The sequence below is a fragment of the Myotis myotis genome, unplaced genomic scaffold (genome assembly GCF_014108235.1).
Source record: "Myotis myotis isolate mMyoMyo1 unplaced genomic scaffold, mMyoMyo1.p scaffold_m19_p_17, whole genome shotgun sequence".
Classification (NCBI taxonomy): Eukaryota; Metazoa; Chordata; class Mammalia; order Chiroptera; family Vespertilionidae; genus Myotis; species Myotis myotis.
In genome coordinates this window covers 37133323-37156193 of record NW_023416321.1, presented here as the reverse complement: position 1 = coordinate 37156193, position 22871 = coordinate 37133323, and the positions used below count along the sequence as shown (strand labels likewise).

The window sequence follows — 22871 nt, the reverse complement described above, 5'->3', positions numbered from 1 at the left end:
CAAAAGCAATAGATTTCATGGCTTCAGCAGCCAAGTGCTCAGTCAGGTTCCTATTGAAGATCAACTGCTGTGCAGAAATGGCCCGGAGATGAACAGAAGAAGAGGGGAACTTAAAGGGGAGGGTGCAGTGGTTTGAGCTGAAAATGCCAGGGCCTGGACATGGGATGGAGACTGTGGAGGTGGAGAGAGGGACTGGAAAGAGAGCTATTCTAGAGCCAGTGACAAGGTGGCCAATCAGTTCTCAAAGGGAGAGAGGAGTCAGGACTACACTCCAGTTCCAGCATTGATGGCGGGGTGGATGGGGGCCATCACGGAGACAGGGTCTATGGGAGAATCTCAGATGAAGGCCATGAGTTCAAATTCAGATGGTTGAATTTAAGTGAGGATGTCATGTAGACAACCCCAATTTTCTCCAAGATCTCAGGGAGAATGAACAATTCTGTGTGTAGGAATCCAAATCTGATGATCACTAAGGAAGACTCAGGGAAAGAACAGATGGATAATGAGATGGATGATGAAACAACTCCACTCAAATGGCAGGAACCTGAATCAGGTACTTTGAGGGGTCAGGCTGGGAGCATCATGACTTGGTATGGGAGAGGGAGAATGTGGAAGTTGAGCCCAACCATGCTCCTGCCTCTGGTTTGGGACATGGAAAAATGCCCACCTACAGGAACTCGCTCCATGCAAGATCTTCCACATCTAGACCCTGGGAACTGGCAAGATCTCTGCTTTCCTCTCTCCTGCCTCAGGGTCTGAGGCTGTTCCTCCCCAGAATATCCCTGGGGTGTCTCAGACTCTGATCCATGGTCCAGTCTCCCAAGGTCCTTTGCATCGCTGCCCATCCATTTTTTAAGCCATGTTTCTTTCACAAGTTACCTTGCCATTAGAGCTGGGAATAGCAATATCTCTGTGCCAGTGGGAAGGGGGAGATGGGTAGGGTTGAGGTCAGAGGGCAGCAGTGTTGGGCCTCCTCAGATAGCAGGCAGGCAGCCCCAGTATCAGGCACAGAGGATACAGATGCACTCCCTGCCAATGTCCAGACAGACAAGCCTTGGGGAGGTCCCCTCCTTGGTATAGGCTAAGGATTGGGGGAGGAGACAGAAGACCCTAATGTTGACCATTGCCCTGCCTATTCCAGAGGAGAGCTATGATCAAGAAACATGGGCTGACGATTGGTCTTCTCCTGAATATCTGGGAGACATGCCAGAGGAGTCTATAGGGACAGATGATGATTTCTGGGGCCCCACAGGGCCTGTGACTCCAGAGGTGGTGGACAAAGACAGAGGTTTGTACCGGTAAGTGAGGGGGCTCACTGTGCCAGGCCGGCCCCCAACCCCTGCCATCCCCAAACTGGGTTCCAACAGACACTCAACACCCCACTCATGGCATTGCGTCCCCTCCCATTACCAAGTAACTAGGCAGAGACATGGCTGAGATACTGGGTTGGTGCTTCTATTATGGACAGAGGTTTTATTACGGAAAGTTGAAAAAAGAGTGTAAGGAACTTCCACTTACCCATTATTCAGCTTCAACAATCATTTTACCAAATTTGTACTAATTATTCACTTTCCCCCTCTTCTGTTGTTATAGTATTTTAAATCCATGATGTCAGGTAATTTAACCCATAAATATTTTGTGATGCATTTTGAAGAATATAAATACGTTTTCTCCTATAACCACAACGTCATTATATCTGACAACATTAACAATGTCATGTTCATATCATCTAATACCTAGTCTTATTCAAATATGCTCAATTGTCCAAAATGTGTCCTTGTAGGTGGTTTGTTCTAATCAGTATCCAAACAAAGTCCACTGGTTGCATTTGGTTTGTTACATCTCATAAATCTCATTCCATCTACCCATTTCTGTTTTATTAGCATCTGCTATGTGAAAAGTACCATACCTGTAACAAGGGCCATGAGATGAATATGGCAGCCGGCCTTCCAAGGATTCCCAGTCATAAGTAATAAATGTCTATAATCTTAGTTCTGATCTCTTACATAACACATTCCCACTCACTGTCACGGATATGATCTCAATGGAATGGAATATTACTCCAAACTTACACACACAGAAGGTGACATCCCAGGAACTCACTCTTTACAAATGGGGACCTTGGGAAAGTCTCTGTAATATCTCTGCAAGTGTTGTTTTCAGCTCCAAGTGGTTATAAATAATATCACCATGTAGATTACTATTAATTATAAAAAAAAATATGCCCTTTTACAGAACCTGGCTGGAGAACCCAACTATGCTGATCAACTGAAAAAAAAATATATATATATATATATATATATATATATATATATATATATATATATATATATTTCTCATCTCCAGTTATTTTTCTGCTTCTGTTTTCCCTCGCCTTGCTTGATATTAGTGGTTGTTTTTAGTTTGCATTCATCTCCAGGGATCTGTAGCTGGAATTGGTTGGGATTAGTGGCAGTTCTATTGGAGTTTTCTCCCCATATAAATAGTCTCTTCCGCTCTTCTATTTCATTCTCTCTCTTTTCTCTCTTACTTTTTTTCCCTCCCTTTTCCCAATTCCATTTTTGCACTCCTTTTTTTCCCTCTTCTCTTTTATCTTTTTCTCTTCTTTCTTCCTTATGCCCTAATTCTCTTTGCTAGGGATGAGGACAGTGGGTTGGGAGTGAGGGCAGAGGGTGGTGGGGGGACTGGGTGGAGGGGAGTTATGGTGGGGAAAAAAGAGGAACCAATGTAATAATCTGAACAATAAAGATTTAATTTTAAAAAAATAAAAAAATAAAACTCTCAGCAAGGTAGGAATATAAGGATCATACCTCAACATAATAAAAGCCATATATGACAAACCCACAGCCAACATCATAATCAATGGGAAAAAGTTAAAACCATTCCCCCTAAAAACAGGAACAAGACAGGGATGCCCCCTCTCACCACTCCTGTTCAACATAGTACTGGAAGTACTAGCCATTGCGATCAGACAAGAAGAAGAAATAAAAGGCATCCAAACTGGAAAAGAAGAAGTAAAACTGTCCTTATTTGCAGATGACATGATACTGTACATAGAAAACCCTAAAGACTCCATCAAAAAATTATTACTCTTAATAAATGAATTCAGCAATGCAGCAGGATACGAAATTAATGCCAAGAAATCATAGCATTTCTTTACAGCAATAGTGAACTTACAGAAAGTGAGACTAAAAAAGCAATCCCATTTACCATCACACCAAAAACATTAAGATACCTAGGAATAAACTTAACTAAGGAGGTAAAAGACTTATACGCGAAAAACTACAGGACACTGAAAAAAGAGATAGAGGAAGACATAAACAGATGGAAGAACATACCGTGTTCATGGATTGGTAGAATCAACATCATCAAAATGTCCATACTACCCAAAGCAATCTATAGATTCAATGCAATCCCCATTAAATTACCAACGGCATATTTCACAGATCTAGAATGAACGTTCCAAAAATTCATCTGGAATAAAAGAAGACCTCGAATAGCTGCAGCAATCCTGAGAAAAAAGAACAAAGTCGCCGAAACCGGTTTGGCTCAGTGGATAGAGCGTCGGCCTGCGGACTGAAAGGTCCCAGGTTCGATTCCGGTCAAGGGCATGTACCTGGGTTGCAGGCATATTCCCAGTGGGGGATGTGCGGGAGGCAGCTGATCGATGTTTCTCTCTCATCGATGTTTCTAACTCTCTATCTCTCTCCCTTCCTCTCTGTAAAAAATCAATAAAATATATTTAAAAAAAAAAAAAAGAAAAAAAAAAGAACAAAGTTGGTGGGATCTCAATACCAGATATCAAACTGTATTACAAAGGCACTGTTCTTAAAACAGCTTGGTACTGGCACAAGAACAGACATATAGATCAATGGAATAGAATAGAGAACCCAGAAATTGACCCAAACTACTATGCCCAATCAATATTTGACAAAGGAGGCAAGAGCATATAATGGAGTCAAGACAGTCTCTTCAATAAATGGTGTTGGGAAAATTGGACAGATACATGCAAAAAGATGAAACTAGACCACCAACTCACACCATACACAAAAATAAACTCAAAATGGATAAAAAGACTTAAATGTAAGATGGGAAACCATAAAAATACTAGAGGAATCCACAGGCAGCGAAATTGCAAATATAGTGGAAGGAATTTGTTCTCTGATAATGCTCCTAGGGCAATGGAAACTAAAGAGAAAATAAACAAATGGGACTACATCAAAATAAAAAGCTTTTGCACATCAAAGGAAACCATCAACAAAACAACAAGAAGACCCACTACATGGGAGAACATATTTGCTAATGTTATCACCGATAAGGGTTTAATCTCCAACATTTACAGGGAACTCATGCAACTTAACAATAGGAAGTAAACAACCCAATCAAAAAATGGGCAAGGGACCTAGATAGACACTTTTCGAAAGAGGACATACAGAAGGCCAAAAGACATATGAAAACATGGTCAAAGTCACTAATTATATGAGAGATGCAAATCAAATTGACAATGCGGTATCATCTCTCAGCCGCCTGAATGGCTATCATCAACAAATCAACAAACAACAAGTGTTGGAAAGGATGTGGAGAAAAAGGAACCCTTCTGCACTGCTGGTGGGAATGCAGACTGGTGCAGCCACTATGGAAGACAGTATGGAGTTTCCTCAAAAAACTAAAAATGGAACTCCCTTTCGACCCAGTGATCCCACTTCTAGAAATATATCCCAAGAAGCCAGAAACACCAATCAGAAAGGATATATGCACCCCTATGTTCATAGCAGCACAATTCACCATAGCTAAGATTTGGAAACAGCCTAAGTGCCCATCAGCAGATGAGTGGATTAGAAAACTGTGGTACATCTACACAATAGAATACTATGCTGTGGTAAAAAAAGAAGGAACTCTTGCCTTTTGCAACAGCATGGATGGAACTGGTGAGCATTATGCTAAATGAAATAAGCCAGTCAGAGAAAGATAAATACCACATGATCTCACTCATTTGTGGATTATAGAGAACAACATAGACCAGCCGTGGGCCGGATCCGGCCCGTTCGGCTGTTCTATCCGGCCCGCTGAGCTGAAAGAGTGGAGGGTTCTCTTGCTCTCCCCTCCGCTCCTTCACCAGCAGCAGTGTTAACATGGCAATGTCGGGAAACACGGCCGCAGCTCCTTCTTCTGAGTCCATGTTAAGAACCCATTGTGGCCCTCGAGTCAAAAAGTTTGCCCACCCCTGATAGACTGATAAATAGGGACAGATCCAAAGATAGAGAAACAGCGATCAGACTATCACTCCCCAGAGGGAAAGTAGGGGAGGGAGGGGGTAAGGGGAAGAGATCAACCAAAAGACTTGTATGCATGCATATAAGCCAAACCAATGGACATGGACAACAGGGGGATGAGAGCATGAGTGGGGGGAGGGGATTAATGGGGGGATAAGGACACATTTGTAATACCTTAACTAATAAAGAATTTACAAAATAAATAAATAAATAAATATGCCCTTCAAAAAAAGAAAATTTTCCCATTTCATTATTATTAATATTATTATTATTATATTTATCATCGCCATTATAGAACCAGCTCACCACCCCCAGAAAGATATTAAGCCATCAGCATACATTAGGTCACTTATTACTCACAATTCTATGAGATGGTGCTATTGTTACTTTTATTTAAAAATAATAAATCTGAGATTAGGGAGGTTCAATGACTTGCTGAAGGATCCACAGAAGACAGCAGAGGAGCCAAGACTCAACCCCAAATCCCTCTGGCTGTCACTTCTGAGCTTGCAGCCACTCTACTAGATACCCAGTGCACTACATGGGGTCATGAACCCAGTAGATAGTCCGTGAGCTTGTGTGGAGTAATTAATTCAATGTCTACCTCTCTCTGTTATCCCCAGAGTTCACTTCCCTATGGCTGGTTCCTACCACTGGCCCAACGTGGGTCTCCACTTTGTGGTCAGAGGGCCTGTGACCATTGAGATTGAATTCTGTGCTTGGGACCAGTTCCTGGACCAGATTGTCCCAAGGCACAGCTGGATGGTTGCGGGGCCTCTTTTTGACATCAAGGCTGAAGCAGGAGCTGTGAAGGCTGTGTACCTCCCTCACTTTATAGCCCTCCAAGGTGAGTGAGAGGGAGGTGTGAGGAAAGGTGATAATGGTGAGAATGGGCCCGAAATGGCTTCCAATGGCTTTCAATATCCTGAGGGGAGTTTGTGGCTTCCTTAGGCAGACTGAGAGAAAGTTATAGAAGTGGCAGCAGCTTTCTTTCTCATTCCACAGTGCTCTGGGCATATCTGTTTTGAAACATTGTGTCCCCAAGCATCATAATTATTTTTGCCTGAATTACTGGAAAGTTTTCCTCAATGGATAGTGGTTTTCTCACCCTCACCAGATTGACTCAGTGGATAAAGCATCAGTCTGTGGGTTGAAGGGTCCTGGGTTTTATTCAGGTCAACAGAACATGCCTTGGTTTCAGCCTCACTCCGTGGCCCTGGTTGGGTCACGTGCGGGAGACAACCAATCGATGTGAGACATCAATGCTGTCCTCTCTCTCCCTTTCTTTCTCTCTCTCTCTCTCTCTCTCTCTCTCTCTCTCTCTCTCTGTCTCTCTCCCTCTCTTCTGCTCTCTGAAAATCAATGAAAAAATAACCTCAGGTGAGGATTAACCAGAAAAGGAAGGAAGGAAAGGAAAGAAAAAAAAGAAAAGGAAGAAAGGAAAGAAAGAAAGAAAGAAAGAAAGAAAGAAAGAAAGAAAGAAAGAAAGAAAGAAAGAAAGAAAGAAAGAAAGAAAGAAAGAAAGAAAGAAAGAGAGAGAGAGAAAGGAAAGGAAGGAAGGAGGAAGGAAGGAAGGAAGGAAAGGAAGGAAGGAAGGAAGGAAGGAATGGGGAAGGAGAAAGAAAAGAAGAAAGAAAAAAGAAAGAAAGAAAGAAAGAAAGAAAGTAAAGAAAGAAAGAAAGAAAGAAAGAAAAGAAAAGAAAGAGAAAGAAAAGAAAGAAAGAAAGAAAAGAAAGAAGAAAAAGAAAGAAAGAAAAAGAAAGAAGAAGAAAGAAAGAACCCCTAACTGGCTTGGCTCAGTGGATAGAGCATCAGCCTGCGGACTCAGGGGTCCCAGGTTTGATTCCGGTCAAGGGCATGTACCTTGGTTGTGGGCACATCCCCAGTAGGGAATCTGCAGGAGTCAGCGTTAGAGTTCTGTTACATCGTTCCTTTTTTTTTTTTTTTTTTTTTTTTTTTTTTTATGTTTTTTTTTTTGTTTTTGTGTTTTGTTTGTTTTTTTTTGGTGTTTTAGATGTTCTCTTCATCGCTGTTTTCTAATCTCTCTCCCTTCTCCCTTCCCTCCTGTAAAAAATCAATAAAATATATTTTAAAAAATAAAAATCATCATTCTGCCCTTTAAAAAAAAAAAAAAAGAAAGAGGAAGGAAGGAAGGAAGGAAGGAAGGAAGGAAGGAAGGAAGGAAGGAAGGAAGGAAAGGTAAGTAGGAAGGAGGGAGGGAGGAAGGGAAGGAAGGAAGAAAGGAAGGAAGGAAGGAAGGAAGGAAGGAAGGAAGGAAGGGGTCTCCTCAATAACAATAATAGCTATCATTTATTAAGTTCTCTTCACATAGATTGTATAATTTAGGGTCCCAGCAGAAAATATATGATCTATTCATTTGAGATTTTTAATGAGACTTTTCAAAGACAAGACCATTTGCAAAGTAAGTTTAAGTGAACAACAAGAAAGGTTGAGGCACCTAAAAATTAACAACAAATGGGAAGTCATTGCTACTGCTATAGGCAAGGAGGAGAAACAGTGTCACCAGACTCGATATGAGAGCTCAAGCCACAAAAGAGGAGCATTTCAGTAAGAGACAAAGTCACAGAGTTACATGGTTATCCAAACCACTCCCACATCCAAAGACTTCCCACAGAAAAGTTCCAAAAATTGTAAAGTTCACAGTCAAAACCTCAAAAGCACTGAAAACCAACAGAAACCTCAACCAGATATCAGTCCCATAAAAACCTCAAACAGTGCTTGCTCCAGCAGCACATATACAAAAATTGGAACGATACAGAGAAGATTAGCATGGCCCCTGCACAAGGGGAACACAACAATTTGTAAAGCAATCCATATTTTAAAAAAAAAAAAAAGACCTCAAACATTTAAGTTATGAAAAGGAGAATGCAAAGTAAGTATGTTTCTTATGCTTCATGAAATAGTCCTTAAAATATGAGCAAGAAACAATAAACCACTAAAAATGATAAATCAAGTTTGAAAATAAGCTAAATTGACAGAAAATATGATAAAGCATAAATAAGAAAAGATTAAGTGACATGGAAGATATCAAGAGGCCTAATATACATATAATCAGAATTCTAGAAGGATATTATAGAGAGAATGGAAAAAGAAATATTCAAAGAATATTCAGAGAATTTCCAAGAAATTTCTATAATTACTGAAAAATGTGATTTCTAAGGAGAAATTCCAAAAATTCAAAGCAGGAGAGTGGAACAGAGAGAAATCAGCACTAGACCCATTGAAGTGAATCTACAGAATACAGACATCTAAGGGCAGGTTTTAACAGCAGCCAGAAAGATTATGGAGCAAGGTACTGCAATTAGGATGACAACTGATTTTGAACAGCTACAATGGAAGGCAGAAGACAATGGAATGAGTACCTCAAAGGATTAAGCAAGTGACTGTTAATCAAGAATTATAGTCACAGAAAAATTATTCTTTAAGAAATAGGTGAAACAGACATTTTAAAACAAACTAAAACCAAGATATCTTCCACAAATACTTACTGAAGAAAATTCAAAAGGATGTAACTCAGGCAACAGAGAAATGATCCCATACATAAGGTGTGCAGTACAAGATGAAATAATCAGCAAAGATACTGACACACAACTGGGTAAATCTAACAAACCAATGACTCGATAAAGCAAAAGTAATAATGTCTAATGTGTGGGGATTTTAAAGAGAGAGAGAAAACTAAAATTTCAACAGAAACAGCAAGTAGAGTGCTAAAAAATACAAAGGTCTTAGTGTATAATTCACAAAGAGGATTAAGCCTGCATTAGAACTGCCTTCTGGGTTAAAATGCTAAAACATTTCCATCCTGATCAAGAAAGAGAAATTCTCCACTTTTTGAGACCATAAGTGACCTGACAACATCAGCCAGTGTTGGCCACAGAGTCAAATAATGGGCCTGCACATGTGCAGGCTGAGGCAACACAGGCTTTCCAGTCCAGGCCATGAGTGGCATCAGATGCACCCCAGACAACGTTGGCTGCCACAGAACTAATGTCTATCAATTTAATGTGAAAGTTGGAAGAACCTGATTCAGTTCCCAATGTCAAATCATGATCCAGACAGGAACTTTAATTATGATAGAACTAGAGGCCCAGTGCATGATTTCATGCACAGGTGGGGTCCCTCAGGATGGCCAGCAATCAGGGACAATCGGGGTTGTCTCCCGCCCTAATTGGGGCCCAGGACTGATCGGGCCAGCCAGGGGGAGGGGCTACAGGAGGTTGGCTGAGGGAGCACACTGACCACGAGGGGGCAGCTCCTGCATTGAGCGTCTGCCCCACGATGGTCAGTGCGCATCATAGTGACCAGTTGATCACTCATTCAGTCGTTCGGTCATTTAGGCTTTTATATATATATATATATATATATATATATATATATATATATATATATGATTTAATAAATAATTCATGATACAGCTTATATCAGTTATAAGTACTTTTATGATATGTATAGTTCATTTAGATAATAAAGAGAGATATAATTGTAATGTTTCATTTACAGTCATATATCACATATCAATGGTTTGGTCAATGACAGAAAACATATACAATGGTGGTAGTCCATATAGCCTAGGTGTGTAGTAGGCTACACCATCTAGGTTTGTGTACATGGACTCTGTGATGTTCGCACAATGATCAAATTGCTGAAAGATGCATTTCTCAGACCACATTCCCATAGTTCAGCAATGCATATCTGTATAGATTGACATATTAAACTAGAGGCCCGGTGCATGAAAATTTTGCATGGGTAGGTCCCTAGGCCTGGCCAGTGATCAGTGTCAATTTGGTTCCCTGCATCCCCACCTCCCCACCTCCCCACCTCTTTCCCTTGATCTCTCAGCGCCCCACCACCACTGTTGGTCACCCACCATATTCCACGCCACCCCCTTGTGGTCAATACACATCATAGCGAGTGATCGAACTCCTGGTCTCCCAGTTAAACTCTCAAGGGGACAATTTGCATATTAGCCTTTTATTATATAGGATTATAGCACACTTCCAGTAGTTAAATCCATTCAGTATCACCTCCAGGTACAGGCCTTGGTTTACTTTAGATTTTAAGTACACACACTAAAATATTAGGTCCTCAGTCAAAAAATATATATGTATATAAGAAGAATTTACAAATTAGTAGAAACAAAAAAATAGAATGAGAAAAGTAAAACAGACCCAGAGAAGGCTCATTTGTTGAGACCACAAGATTTAGTAAACAATTCAAGCTGCCCATTAGGAGGAGAGCACGGGCACAGGAGGCAGTCCCAATGGGAGAGACTCCAGGGTCCAAGGGCACCTGGCTTCGTAGACAGGGTCAGTAGGGAAGGATAACTAGGGAAGATTCAGAAGTAAATCAGTGGTGGGGAGGTGTGAGATAGCCAGGACAACGGGTAATCCTAGCAAGAAGGAAAGTTGGATGCACACACAGCACCTTCCAAAATTCAGACACACACACACACACATAATCATCATCATCATCATCATCATCATCATCATTTTTAAAATGAAACAGAATTCAGGCACAGAGTGTCTGTAGTGCCGCAAACTGTGCTCTGAGAGCAGGGATCTCACCCAAAGGCTGTAGGTGGCTTGTGACCTTCTGAAAAGCACTTCCCTCCAGTGGCTTCAGTTCACCCAACTAACACATGAGAATATTTCAGTTTGTGGAGGACGAGGTAACATCCACTTAGTGTCACCAAAGCAATGCAAAGTGCACCACTTCATGGAGAAGCAATTTGGCAAAACCTGGCAAGTCAGAGAATTGCTCACATCCTTTCACACCCTGTTCTCAATCCTTGGGACTTATCAATCCGAGGTAGCAGCTCAAGGGAAATAAAAAGTTCTCTGCAGAAACATGTGCATTGCGGGACTATTTATCATGGCAAAGAGGTGGAAGCAACCCCAACGCTGAAACCAGAAGAAAGCGGTGAACGAGGGATGCTGCATCCGCAGCAGGGATCATGCACTGCAGTCACTAGAAAGGCCCAATTTAAACCAGTGTGGGAAAGGCAGGAGACAAAGCTACATGACCAAAATGGAAACACGAAAAGATGCTGCTACAGAGAAAGACTAATGGAAAAGGGAAAGAAGGAAATAATAGTTGTACTGTTTAGTGATATCAGATGTAAATATCTCTGTATTTTGTCAGGTGGTATACACCACCATGATACTATTTTTCATGCAAAAAAAGTCATTAATAGCCCTAACCCATTAGGCTCAGTGGTTAGAGAATCAGCCCTCAGACTGAAGGGTCTCAGGTTTGATTCTGGTCAAGGGCATTTATCTCAGTTGCAATTCCCAGCCCCAGTCATGGCAAGTGTGAGAGGCAACCAATTGATGTGTTTCTCCCACATTGACATTTCTCTTTCTCTGTCTCTCACCTTACCTTGCACTCTCTCTCTAAAAATTAATGGAAAAAATATCCTTGGATGAGGAGTAACAAAAAAATATATTTTAAAAAAATGTTTTTAAGCATTTAATAAGTTAGTAAAGTTAAGTAGCAGTCTCCAAGGCTCCTTCTAGTATTAAATCAATCTGCATGTGCTGATTGGTGACCATGCAGACTAAGGCTGATTTGGACATAAAAGGAATGTATAAAAAGATTATTGAGTAGCTCATAGACTTAAGAAACAATTAGGCAACAAGTCTTACAGAGAAAAGACAAAAATAGGCAGTGACCAAAGACTGTTGAGAAAACAAGAAGACAGCTAAGGTCTAAACAAGAAAAAAAGAGAGAGACCTCTAGGGCAGACACAGCCACTGAAGAGCCCTCCTGCCATAGTGGCTGCTGGTCTCTTGACCCCACTGCTGCTGCCAAAAGAATCTCTGTCTTTTCATCTGTGCTTCATCACCTCTAGATCAAGGCCCTGATTAGAAGCATCCACTTGGTCAAGTCTTGGTCACAACCTGTGTCACAAGCTTCCCAAGTGGGAGGCCCAGCTTGTATTTAGCCAAGACCCACACAATGATGGAGGAGGAGGTTCTTCACAAAAAGAAGAGTCTGAAAATGGTGGGTGATCAAACACGACAAATGTACACTACCTTGGTCACTCCATTTCCAACTCTCTTTCTCCTTGTTTCTATCTTCCCGGAGAGACACCTGCCAGCATTACTCAGTGACTCTCAAAGATATGGAATGCACAGTAACACAGCTAACCATGGGGTCATTATCTTTCCCAGCTCAAGGGCCTGGGGGTGTGTATAGGTTTAGCTTAAGAAGATTCCAGTGGTGCTCCAACTGGAGAGAACCTATTGACCACAACCCCAAAAAGCCCCAGACACAGGCACACTGCCTTCCCTGCTGGGTCCCCCCAAAAGGCCACTGAACCTCTGCACAAGGACCACACTGTCCCAGTCAAGCCTGACTCAGGGAGGGCACTAAGTACTCATCTCTCAAATCCATTTTTTCACAGAGGAACATGTGGACATCTCATGGTTCCACGTAGCCCACTTTAAAGAGGATGGGATACTTCTGGAGAAGCCAACCAGGGTGGAGCCACGTTATACCGTCCTCGAGAACCCCAGCTTCTCCCCCATGGGAGTTCTACTGAGAAAGATCCACTCTTTCCTGAACATTCCTGTCATCTCCAATGTGCTGCTCTACCATCGCCTCCATCCTGAGGAAGTCAACTTCCACCTCTACCTACTCCCCAGCGACTGCACCATTGAGAAGGTACGCCAATAGCCAGAGAGTCAGGCCAGAGTCGGCTGACAAATAAATAACATGCATCCAGAAAGCCCCCTGGATGGGTCAAGTGGGCATAAGGATAAGATATAGACTAGTCTTGTAGGTTCCTAAGACCTCCCCCAACTGGGCTCACTGGTCCATTACTCATTGCTGGACACCCTTTCGCAATCTTTTTCCAGGAGTCAGAAGGATGGGAGGGCTCCATCCACAGAGGTGTACCCACTTCTCCATTCTCATTTCTTCTCTATCAATGCCCAAATTCCCACCCTGAACATAGCTCTGGACAAGTGGGTGGGTTTCTGTAGCAGTCATGGGGGACAGGGGAGGGAGAGTTCATGGTGGTATAGCCCCCCCCACCAACATCAACACGTGAAAGCCCCACTTCACTTTGTTCAGATCAGAGTCCACAGAGTGGAATCTCTGAGGAAGACAAAGTTGCCCTCCTCCCTTGATCAGTGTTCTTTATGCTCCTTAGGCCGTAGATAATGAAAAAAAGAAGTTCCAGTTTGTGCGAATACACAAGCCACCCCCGCTGACTCCGCTCCGCATAGGTTCCCGATATATTGTGTCTGGTTCGCAGAAAATGGAAATAATCCCTGAGGTGAGCAGTCCAGATATTCCCCCCTCCGTAAGGCCAGAGGTCATGCTTGGGAATACCTGTGGGTCAGGTCTCAGAGCTTTCCAAGGGACAGGCCCAACTGGGGTTTGGCAGATAGTGAGTGGGATTTGGGGTGAGCAGGAATCCTTCAAAAATTGGAAAAAAATCACTAGGATGAAAGGTTACATTCAGGATAGGAATAGGAATGGGGTTTGACTTAGGGCAGTGGTTCTCAACCTTCCTAATGCTGTGACGCTTTAATACAGTTCCTCATGTTGTGGTGACCCCCAGCCATAAAATTATTTTTGTTGCTACTTCATAACTATAATTTTGCTACTGTTATGAATCATAATGTAAATATCTGATATGCAGGATGTATTTTCATTGTTACAAATAGAATATAATTAAAGCATAGTGATTAATCACAAAAACCATATGTAATTATATATGTGCTTTCCGATGGTCTTAGGCGACCCCTGTGAAAGGGTGGTTCAACCCCCCAAAGGAGTCACAACCCACAAGTTGAGAACCGCTGACTTAGGGGAACTGAGAAGTATTAGGTTGTAGGGTGTTGATGCTCTCCAAGCAAAACCACCAGGAATACATCCATAGCTGAACACTGGGGTTATTATTCATTGCAGTGAGAAAACACACACTAGTGAGAACCATGGGGCCCCTCAGATTAAGAGATTCAGAAAGAACCTATTTCAGGATTTAGGTAATTTGGGGAAAGATCAAAGGAAATGGAGATTTGGTCTAGATCTGGTATTCTGAGAAGATAGGGCAATTCTATAATTGGGAACCTCTACACATTTTCTCTCTAGGATGGGCAGGCAATGAAGTGTGAAGATATAATAGCTGAAATAGTCAAATCTGCAGTGGGATGGAATGATGTTTGGCGATTGTGAGATTGTATATGTCCAACAGGAGGACAACACAGCAGAGATGGCAGCATCATATTAGTTTGTAATAACAATGAGGTCTAGTGGTGAGCATCACATCAGGTCTGGACATCAGGAGCTGTCTTCTATCCTTTCTCAGTCTCCCCTTTTCACCAAAGGGAATGGCGTCAGGCCAGTGGGCATTCATCCATGATATCCAAATGTTCACCATGGCCAAGATCTTGCTGCTGAGGATCAGAGTTTCACCTGAATGATAGTCTGTTGTTGAATTAGACTCAATTCTTTTTCTTCTGTTCTGAGATGAGTCCTTGGACCAGTTGAAGTGACAATGACAGATGGAATACATTTCCAGGAGTAATGAGGAAATGTTATATATATATTGAGTTGAGAAACATGAATCCAACAATGAATCCTGCTGTGTCAGATCTTAACAAGGGATGAGAGACATGACTCAGTCATTCACCACACATTTACCCAGTGCAACCATGTGCTGTCTTCATCTGTGATAGTCCAGTGAACAAGACAGAAAGGCCCTGCCCTTGGGAAGATGACATTCTGGTGGATGAGACCTATATCATTAAAGAAACGGACCAAGAACCATGAAGTGCTGTGAGAAAAATACAACTATGGCAATTAAGAGAGTGACTTGGGCTGCTTTATACTGGGTGGTCAGGGGAGAAGCCTTTGAGTAGTGACATATAAGCTGAGACCTGAGTGACAAGAAGGGCCCTAGGAGGTGAATATTTGTAACAGAGCACTTCAGGTCCAGAGGATAGAGGAGCAGGCACCCTGATTCCTCCACATGACAAATAGGACAGTGTGGCACAGCTTACTGAGTATAGCAAAGAGAGAAGTTAGGTGGGGTCACACAAGAGACAGAGGTTTCCTAGGGCCCATCAACTCTGTTGCCTTGATGTGGAGTTTTGGATTTTGTTCTAAGTGCAATAACAAGATCTCAGAGGTTGTTGCTTGGTAATACAAGACCTACTTTAGTTTCACATAGATGCCGCTGGCTGCTGGGTAAGAATGGGTGATAAGAAGACAAGAGTGAAAACAAAAGACTGTTGCTATGGTACAGGCAGGAGCCGCAGATGCCTTGATTAGGGAAGAAGCAGCTGAGATGAAGATAAGTTGATGGACTGAGTGTATATTTGCAGATACAGCCAATAGGACTTGGCTTATGAAAGTGAAAGGTAGGAGTTAAGGATGATGCCTGAATCTGAAACATGAGTGCTCAGTGGGTGGTAGTGCTATCTACTGAGTGTGGGGAAAATGGGAAGAGAACATTTATGAAAGACAGTTGGGAATCAAGAGTCATCTTGAATGTGATTTAGCAAAGGGGATGAATATAAATTTTCTTTTGATTGAAAGTGTGCCAAGCACATGAATTTTGTGTTGATTGAAAGTGTTTCAAACTTAGGACACATTGAGAAGACAGGCTTTGGGCTGGAGAAATGTGAATTTGGGTTCAAAATAGAGGAGGAGGAAGAAGGATCTGATTCAAGGTGGAGGAAGAAGGATCTGGTTCAAGATGTGTGAGCACTACATTAGAGATGAGTCCTGACCCAGCCATGTCCTCTTCCTTCTGAGTCAGGATTTGTGAAAAATGAGGAAATGAGCAGTGCCTGAAGTGGCATTAATTTCAGTAGAGATCATTCAAGGGTCCCCATGGGGCTGAGCAGCGCCAAGAAGGTGTCAGGTGGGGAGACACCTCACTTGCAGGATGAATTGAGGCTTCTCACATCACCACTGTTTCTACAGGAACTGGAGCTCTGCTATCGAAGCCCTGGGATACCCCAGCTCTTCTCTGAGTTTTACGTTGGTCATCTGGGGTCGGGGATCCGGCTACAGATTAAAAGCAAAAATGATGCGACTGTGGTATGGGAGGCCTTGGTGAAATCAGGTAAAGTAAAGACAAGTTCAGGGAACTCAGTAGTGGGAAACAGATAGTCTATAAAATATTCTATGTGTGTGTGTGTGTGTGTGTGTGTGTGTGTGTGTGTGTGTGTGTGATTACAATTTTCTGATGAGAAGAAATAGCCCCGGGAAGTGACTTTTTCTAGTTATATAACAGTTGGCATGACTAGAATTTGAACTCAAGTTAATCTGACTTTAAGCTCCATTCCCTCTCCCATGCACCATGGTGTCTCTACACTGACCTTGATTTAACAGATTTTGAAACTCACAAGGCATTTGGCAAAGTTTCTCATAATAGATTGGACATGAGATGAGAAAATAATAACTAGACGGTTATATGGTTGTATGAATTAAGCCAGTTATGGCAATAGCACATGCATTTAACCTGGATCACTCAGATATTTCAAAGTAGACAAAGGGGAATCAAATAATGAAGTTTCAGGAATGATTGCAATTTTATAGTCTTTTAAACCAGCACCAACACTTCCAAGAAGAAAATCCCCCTAAAAAGTCCTTCTAGGAAAAACCAGCCCATGTTCGCTGTTGAAATATGGTAAATCTGCCTTCTGAGTTGCTACAAACAGTCTTCCCAGTGCAGAGAAAGAGAATGGTTGTGACTTAGTCATGGCTTGGGTGTAATCACAGGTGTGGACTAATCAGCCCCAGCATCAGACCTCATTTGAATCTCACTCTGACACTTACTTGCTGGGTGATCTTGGGAAAATTACTTAACTCATCTGAGTCTCATTTATAAAAGGAGGGTTATATTGTCTAAATTGTAGGATTGTTGGAAAGATTAAATACACGATGTATGTACATATCTCATGCTTTGGCCCTTATAAATAGTACTGATATTGTTAATTTTTCTCCTATTAAGTGTTCCTCTTCCTCCTCTCAATCTTAATTCTGCTTCTTGGAACTGAGAGAAGAATCTAGCTGCATTCCTATGAGAAACCTCTTTAGGTACCTGAAGACAGATCACGGCCTATGTTAGATCTCCTCCTGTGCAAGTTAAACATCTCTATTTTCTTCTAACATTCCTTTTATATTTTGGATTTTATGTCTTTGCCTTGTCAGTCGCCTTCCTCAGTAGATGTGCCCATATGAGGACAAGTCAGGATGGACTCTAAGATTACCCAGTCAGCATGGAGGACATGGAACACCCTCCTCCCTCCATCCAAGTGAACCTGCTGCTCCCAGCACCACAACCCGAGCTCCCCTGTGGTTGGCTTCCCTCCCATACGGTCAGGTCACACTGAACTTGTGTCCTCTCAAAACCTTAGACCCTGTCCACAGGGGCTCTGTGTACTCCCCCTTTCTTTCCTAATGCAAGTAATTTTTTAACCCCCTTCCTTTGTTGTTGTTTCTTATTTCCATTGAAATGCATCCATTACCCTAGTGCAAAGATTTTCTTGATCTTTATTCTGATATCAAAATTCAGAACAGTGTGAGTCTAGAGGCCAAGGACAAAGAGGGAACCTTCTGCTTAAAATAAGGAGATATCATAGTTGAAGCTACCTTGTAAGGGTCTCGGTTATTTCTCCACCAGGGTTCCATTCAGGTCAAGACTAAATTAAACCATGTCTGCATTGTTGAGGAAGAACTTTTCCTCTCACTCTGTCTCTCTGTCTATGATGATGGCTTCTGGGCCTCAGTTTCTCCATACACATATGGAAGGGATTACCCTACATAATTTATAAGGCCCTTGCAATGCTTACTCCAACTCCTATCAGGATTAGTCTGTAGCCACTTCTAGGAATCAAAGAATCTCAGAAGTGAGACATGGGTAGGATTTTTAAGGCTTATCATTTGTGTTAATAACTACCACTGATACTGATGCTTATTCATATATTTTTTCCTCCAGGAGACCTCAGACCTGCAGCTACTCTGGTCCCTCAAGCCCCAACAGGTCAGTGACAGTGTTGGAGACCACAGGAGGCATGGCAGTTCTGGAGTGTGCTACCTGGTCCTGGAGGGAGGGAGGAGAGAAAGAAGGGAACTCTTCACATCTCACAAGGGATTGGTACTTGGAGAGTGGTGTGTGCCCCAGGGCAGAGTCCTTTCCCATCACCCTTATTTCTGCCCATGGAGGCCCTGGCACCTTCCATGGGCAACCTAATATGCCTCCATCAGGTATTTGAGGGTAGGCAGAGGTGCCTCTCTGTGGTTGAATGTTTTCATGGGGGGGAGGGGGGAGAGCCAAGGATGCAGATCAGGTGAGTGAAGAACTACAGGTGGGGATCAGATGCAGAAACTGTGTTGAGAACCCTTCTTTATTCGTTGTCAGCCTCACCTTCACCCCCCAATGCTCCAGACTTGCTGCACTTTGTGGACCAACATCGGGCCCAGCTGGTGGCTCGTGTGACATCGGTGGATGCAATCCTAGACAAGCTGCATGGACAGGTGCTGAGAGACGAGCAGTATGAGAGGGTGCGGGCTGAGCCCACCAATCCAGACAGGATGAGGAAGCTGTTCAGCATCATCAAGTCCTGGGACTGGGCCTGCAAAGATCAACTCTACCGAGCCCTGAAGGAGATCCATCCTCACCTAATTGAGGAACTCGAGGAGAAGTGATGCAGTGGAGGAGACCAGGGGAGCTATTGACAAGCTCGGCAGCTGAAGTCTGAATACCTGCTTCTGAGTCCTGGCTCTGACTGTCCAGGCATTAGGTCTAAGTTTCTTCATGTCTAAACACATTGCCATTGCTCAGCCTGAGTGGCTCAGTTGGCTGAGTGTTGTCCTGTTCACTGCAGGGTTGTTGGTTCGAATTCTGGTCAGGGCACATACCTGGGTTGCGGGTTCGATTCCCGGGCATGGCATGTATTGAAGGCAACCTATAATGTTGCTGATATTTCTCTCTCACATCAATGTTTCTCTCTCTCTCTCTCTTCCCCCCTCCCTCCCTCTGCCCCTCTCTCTAAGCATGTCCTAAGTGAAGATAAATAAATAAATAAATAAATACGCAAACACATTGCCTTCTAGCCCTAAAGTTATGGTGCTTTGATGATGCCTTTGCTGGGCATTACATGTCCATGCTCAGTGCTGCCACATGGACTTCCAGGCTGCCTCCCTTGGCTCTCACAGGCCAGCTATCTAGGTAGAATGACAGCCTCTGGAGGAATGTGCCTCTGAAGCTGGCAGGACGTCTTCCAACCTTGTAGAAGCCTCACCAAAGAGCCTTGTCCAGTGGCCACCACAGCCCTCCCTGTGCCATCCAGATGCAAAAAGGTCACTTCTGGCTGAAGACAGACAGTGGAAATGGACACCTGGAAGGTTTGGAATGGCTAGGAGTAGGGGCAAAAACAGATTTTTCACTTGTCCATGTTGAGCCGGGTTTGTCTATTAGCCCAAATTGTGCTTTTTGTTGATTCTGAAGTCTACTGGATTCCTAGAGCCACAGGTGAGGTGAAGATCAAGGCCACAGGGGGAATGGATCCCGGTCTTAGCTTAGATAACTCCTGCTGTGGAAAGTGATTCCATCCCCTTACACCCGACTTTGGTACCACTGCCTGTGCCCCTATATAAGTCCCAGTTGTTTCATAATAATATGCAGAGGAGCCACCTCCTGGACTCATTACTTTTTGCTCAGGTCACATTGCTAACATGTTCAATACATTTGGCTGACTCTGTCAGGACCTTCTTCTGAATGAGATTATTACTGAACTTTGGATCCCAGCTCTTGGAACTTTGTGTCCCAGCTCTTGGAGCTGTCCTCTAATGGAAGTGGAGTCTAGCAAGACACCTGTACTTGAGAAGGGTACCTTTTTACTAAGATTCATGTAACAATGGCTGCTTTCTGACCCCAGGCAGGTAAACTTGTGCAGAAAGCAAGATATCGTCAGGACACTGAACCCAAGACTCTGGCTCTCCACCTCCAAGAACAAGAAAGCTTACACAATGAACTTGTTGATTTAAGTGTAATCCTGTGTCCCCACTTTTCTGCTGAAGGTGGCAGGTATATGATTTGATTCTTAATTTGATGTCCTCAGTTATCTTAAGAGAAATAAAGGAACATGCCAATATGTCTTAGAGCTTCTTTCTTCATCAAAAGGCCAAAGGTCTCCTGTAAGAACCTGAGAAGCATGGAAGAATATTCTCAGGACACACCCTGCACTGGTGTCACATTGCACGGACAGTGCCCATTTATTGGTTCTAATTTACTTCATTCTCAAGGTAAAATCTAGAATCTTGTAGAGGAAGTTCAGCTCCTCTCCACAGGAAGCCGCAGGTGGAGCCCAGCAGCTCAGGGCCTGTCCCAGGCACAGTCCTCCAAGTTTTAACTCCCAGCTGAGGCTCTGTTGATTGTGGGGCAGCAAGGTAGACAGTCATTGCAGGGGTCAACCTCCCACTTCCTGCCATGCCAGGCAGGATAGTAAGAAGCTAGGAAAATTCCTGGACAAGTGGAAGGAGAAAAAACTAGTGGAATGAGACAAACTAGTTACAGGAACTGCTGAGCAATTAACATCCAGCTGATAAATCACAAGTCCCTCTCCTCCCTAACCAAGGACCCTTAGCAGCTGATGGTTTACATGTCCCTTCCCAGCCAGAGAGCAGGGAGCTTAAATAACCCCAGTCAGAGAGATAGATAACAGAGACCCAGTTAGTGCCATTAGTGCCAGCCAAACCCAAATGAATAAAGTCAGGGGAATCAAAAGAAAGAAAGAAAAAACAATTAGAGCCTAACAAATCCAAGACAGAGGTGAATTTGAGCAGAGATTGATGCATCAGCATATTAAAGGACACACCTGGAAAGCTGATGAATATTCTGAGTGAGGCCTTCCTTAAAATTCCCTGCAAAAGACAGAAATAGCTTCCCACAGGGCCCAGTGCATGCATGTGCCCCATCCCTGTCCTCATGCACATAAGTTTACTTTCTTTCTCCTAAGCTGTGGGATCCCTCCTCTTAATAACTTTTCAGTGAACACAAAGCAGACCTACCTAGGCTTAATTCTGTTACTAGGACTTCCTTTCTGCTACTATGGTCTACATAGACCAGCGGTTCTCAACCTGTGGGTCGCGACCCCTTTGGCGGTAGAACGACCCTTTCACAGGGGTCGCCTAAGACTATCCTGCATATCAGATATTTACATTAGGATTCATAACAGTAGTAACATTACAGTTATGAAGTAGCAACAAAAATAATTTTATGGTTGGGTCACAACATGAGGAACTATATTTAAAGGGCCAGAAGGTTGAGAACCACTGGCTTAGACTCACTTCTGGTACTGTGATCTTGCTTCTCCTATCCTAAGCCCTTCCTTTGTTTCGCCATCCCACACTTTAATAAACATACTCTCAAAATCACCTACACCCATGTCTTCAATTCTTTCCTGCACAAAGTCAGGAACCCACGCATTCCAAGCCATGCCAGACAGACTAATTTCAGCCCCATCCTGGTCCCTTTCAGATGACAGAAACAGTGGCTGACCTTTGGGGGCCCCAAATTGCCCTCAATGATTGCTGAGGGAATGGGGGTATTTTCAGTAGCCCCGGGTATGTTCAAAGAGCAAGAGAACATAGGCATCCATGAAGCTGAACCCAGACAGGTGCAAACACTGAAGTTATAGTCTGCTAGTGCGGCCACCCACCCCTGTCCGAATCTTTGAGTATTGCATGTATAAATTATTTAACCCTAATGACAAGTCAGTATTAGACAGAATTCTCCAGAGAAACAGAACCAATAGGATGTGTGTATATATAGAGAGAGATTTGGTCTAAGGAATTGGCTCACACAATTATGAAGGCTGGCAGGTCCAAAATCTGCAGGGTGGGCTGGCAGACTGGAGACCCAGGGAAGAGCTGATGCAGCGGTTTGCTGGCAGAGTTCTCTCTAGCTCAGGGGACATCACTTTTGCTCTATTCAGGCCTTCAGTTGATTACACCGGGCTGACCACACTGTGGAGGGCAATCTGCTCTACTAATTCCAATGTTACTAATTCCAGTGTTACTAATTCCTGTTCATCTCACCTAAAAACCCCTCATAGAAACATCCAGAATAATGTGAGGCCCAATATCAGGGCACTGTGGCCCAGTCAAGTTGACATAGAATTAATCATTACAAACACTATGATGACAGGTACTACTATTGAAAGGGGGCAGAAATAGAATGTTGGGGAACCAGCTAGTATTGTAAGAAATATTAATCATGCTCTGTTAACTGTGATTCTTTTATTCAAATTAAATAAGGCACATTCTAACCTGCCTGGCAGCTGCACTCAGGACCTGGGAGTTTACCTTGAAGTGTAACCCACCCTCCCCATTTGGAGCTGCTGATTATCCTGGAAAGATTAACAACTTTGTAGCAGAATCCAGAATCGCCAGCCCTTTGAAGACCCCAAGCTTTGGATATAACTAAGCCCTTTGAAGATCCCAGACCTTTTGCTTACCTATTAACTGCCAGCCTGGCCTGCCCTCTCCTTATTTCCCCATGTAACCCCAGCCCTTGCATATCACCAAGCCCTTTGAAGATCCCCAGCCCTT

At 43.1% G+C, this 22871-nt stretch overlaps 1 protein-coding gene and 1 non-coding gene across 2 annotated transcripts in view; both read left to right on the top strand.

Moving 5' to 3' along the window:
- Positions 1-19295, top strand: part of LOC118672404 (NACHT, LRR and PYD domains-containing protein 1-like) — a 41247-nt gene extending 21952 nt beyond the window's left edge. Inside the window, exons 8-15 of the mRNA XM_036342058.1 lie at positions 450-553; positions 1142-1298; positions 5897-6120; positions 12700-12959; positions 13450-13575; positions 16236-16377; positions 18256-18300; positions 18679-19295. Coding sequence (XP_036197951.1) covers positions 450-553; positions 1142-1298; positions 5897-6120; positions 12700-12959; positions 13450-13575; positions 16236-16377; positions 18256-18300; positions 18679-18965 — 1345 coding nt within the window. The 3' untranslated portion in view covers positions 18966-19295. The remainder of the gene's footprint in view (positions 1-449; positions 554-1141; positions 1299-5896; positions 6121-12699; positions 12960-13449; positions 13576-16235; positions 16378-18255; positions 18301-18678) is intronic.
- Positions 8009-8115, top strand: LOC118672503. The gene has a single exon (XR_004973073.1). It is a non-coding gene; the product is annotated as a U6 spliceosomal RNA (small nuclear RNA).
- Positions 19296-22871: the final 3576 nt, after the last annotated feature.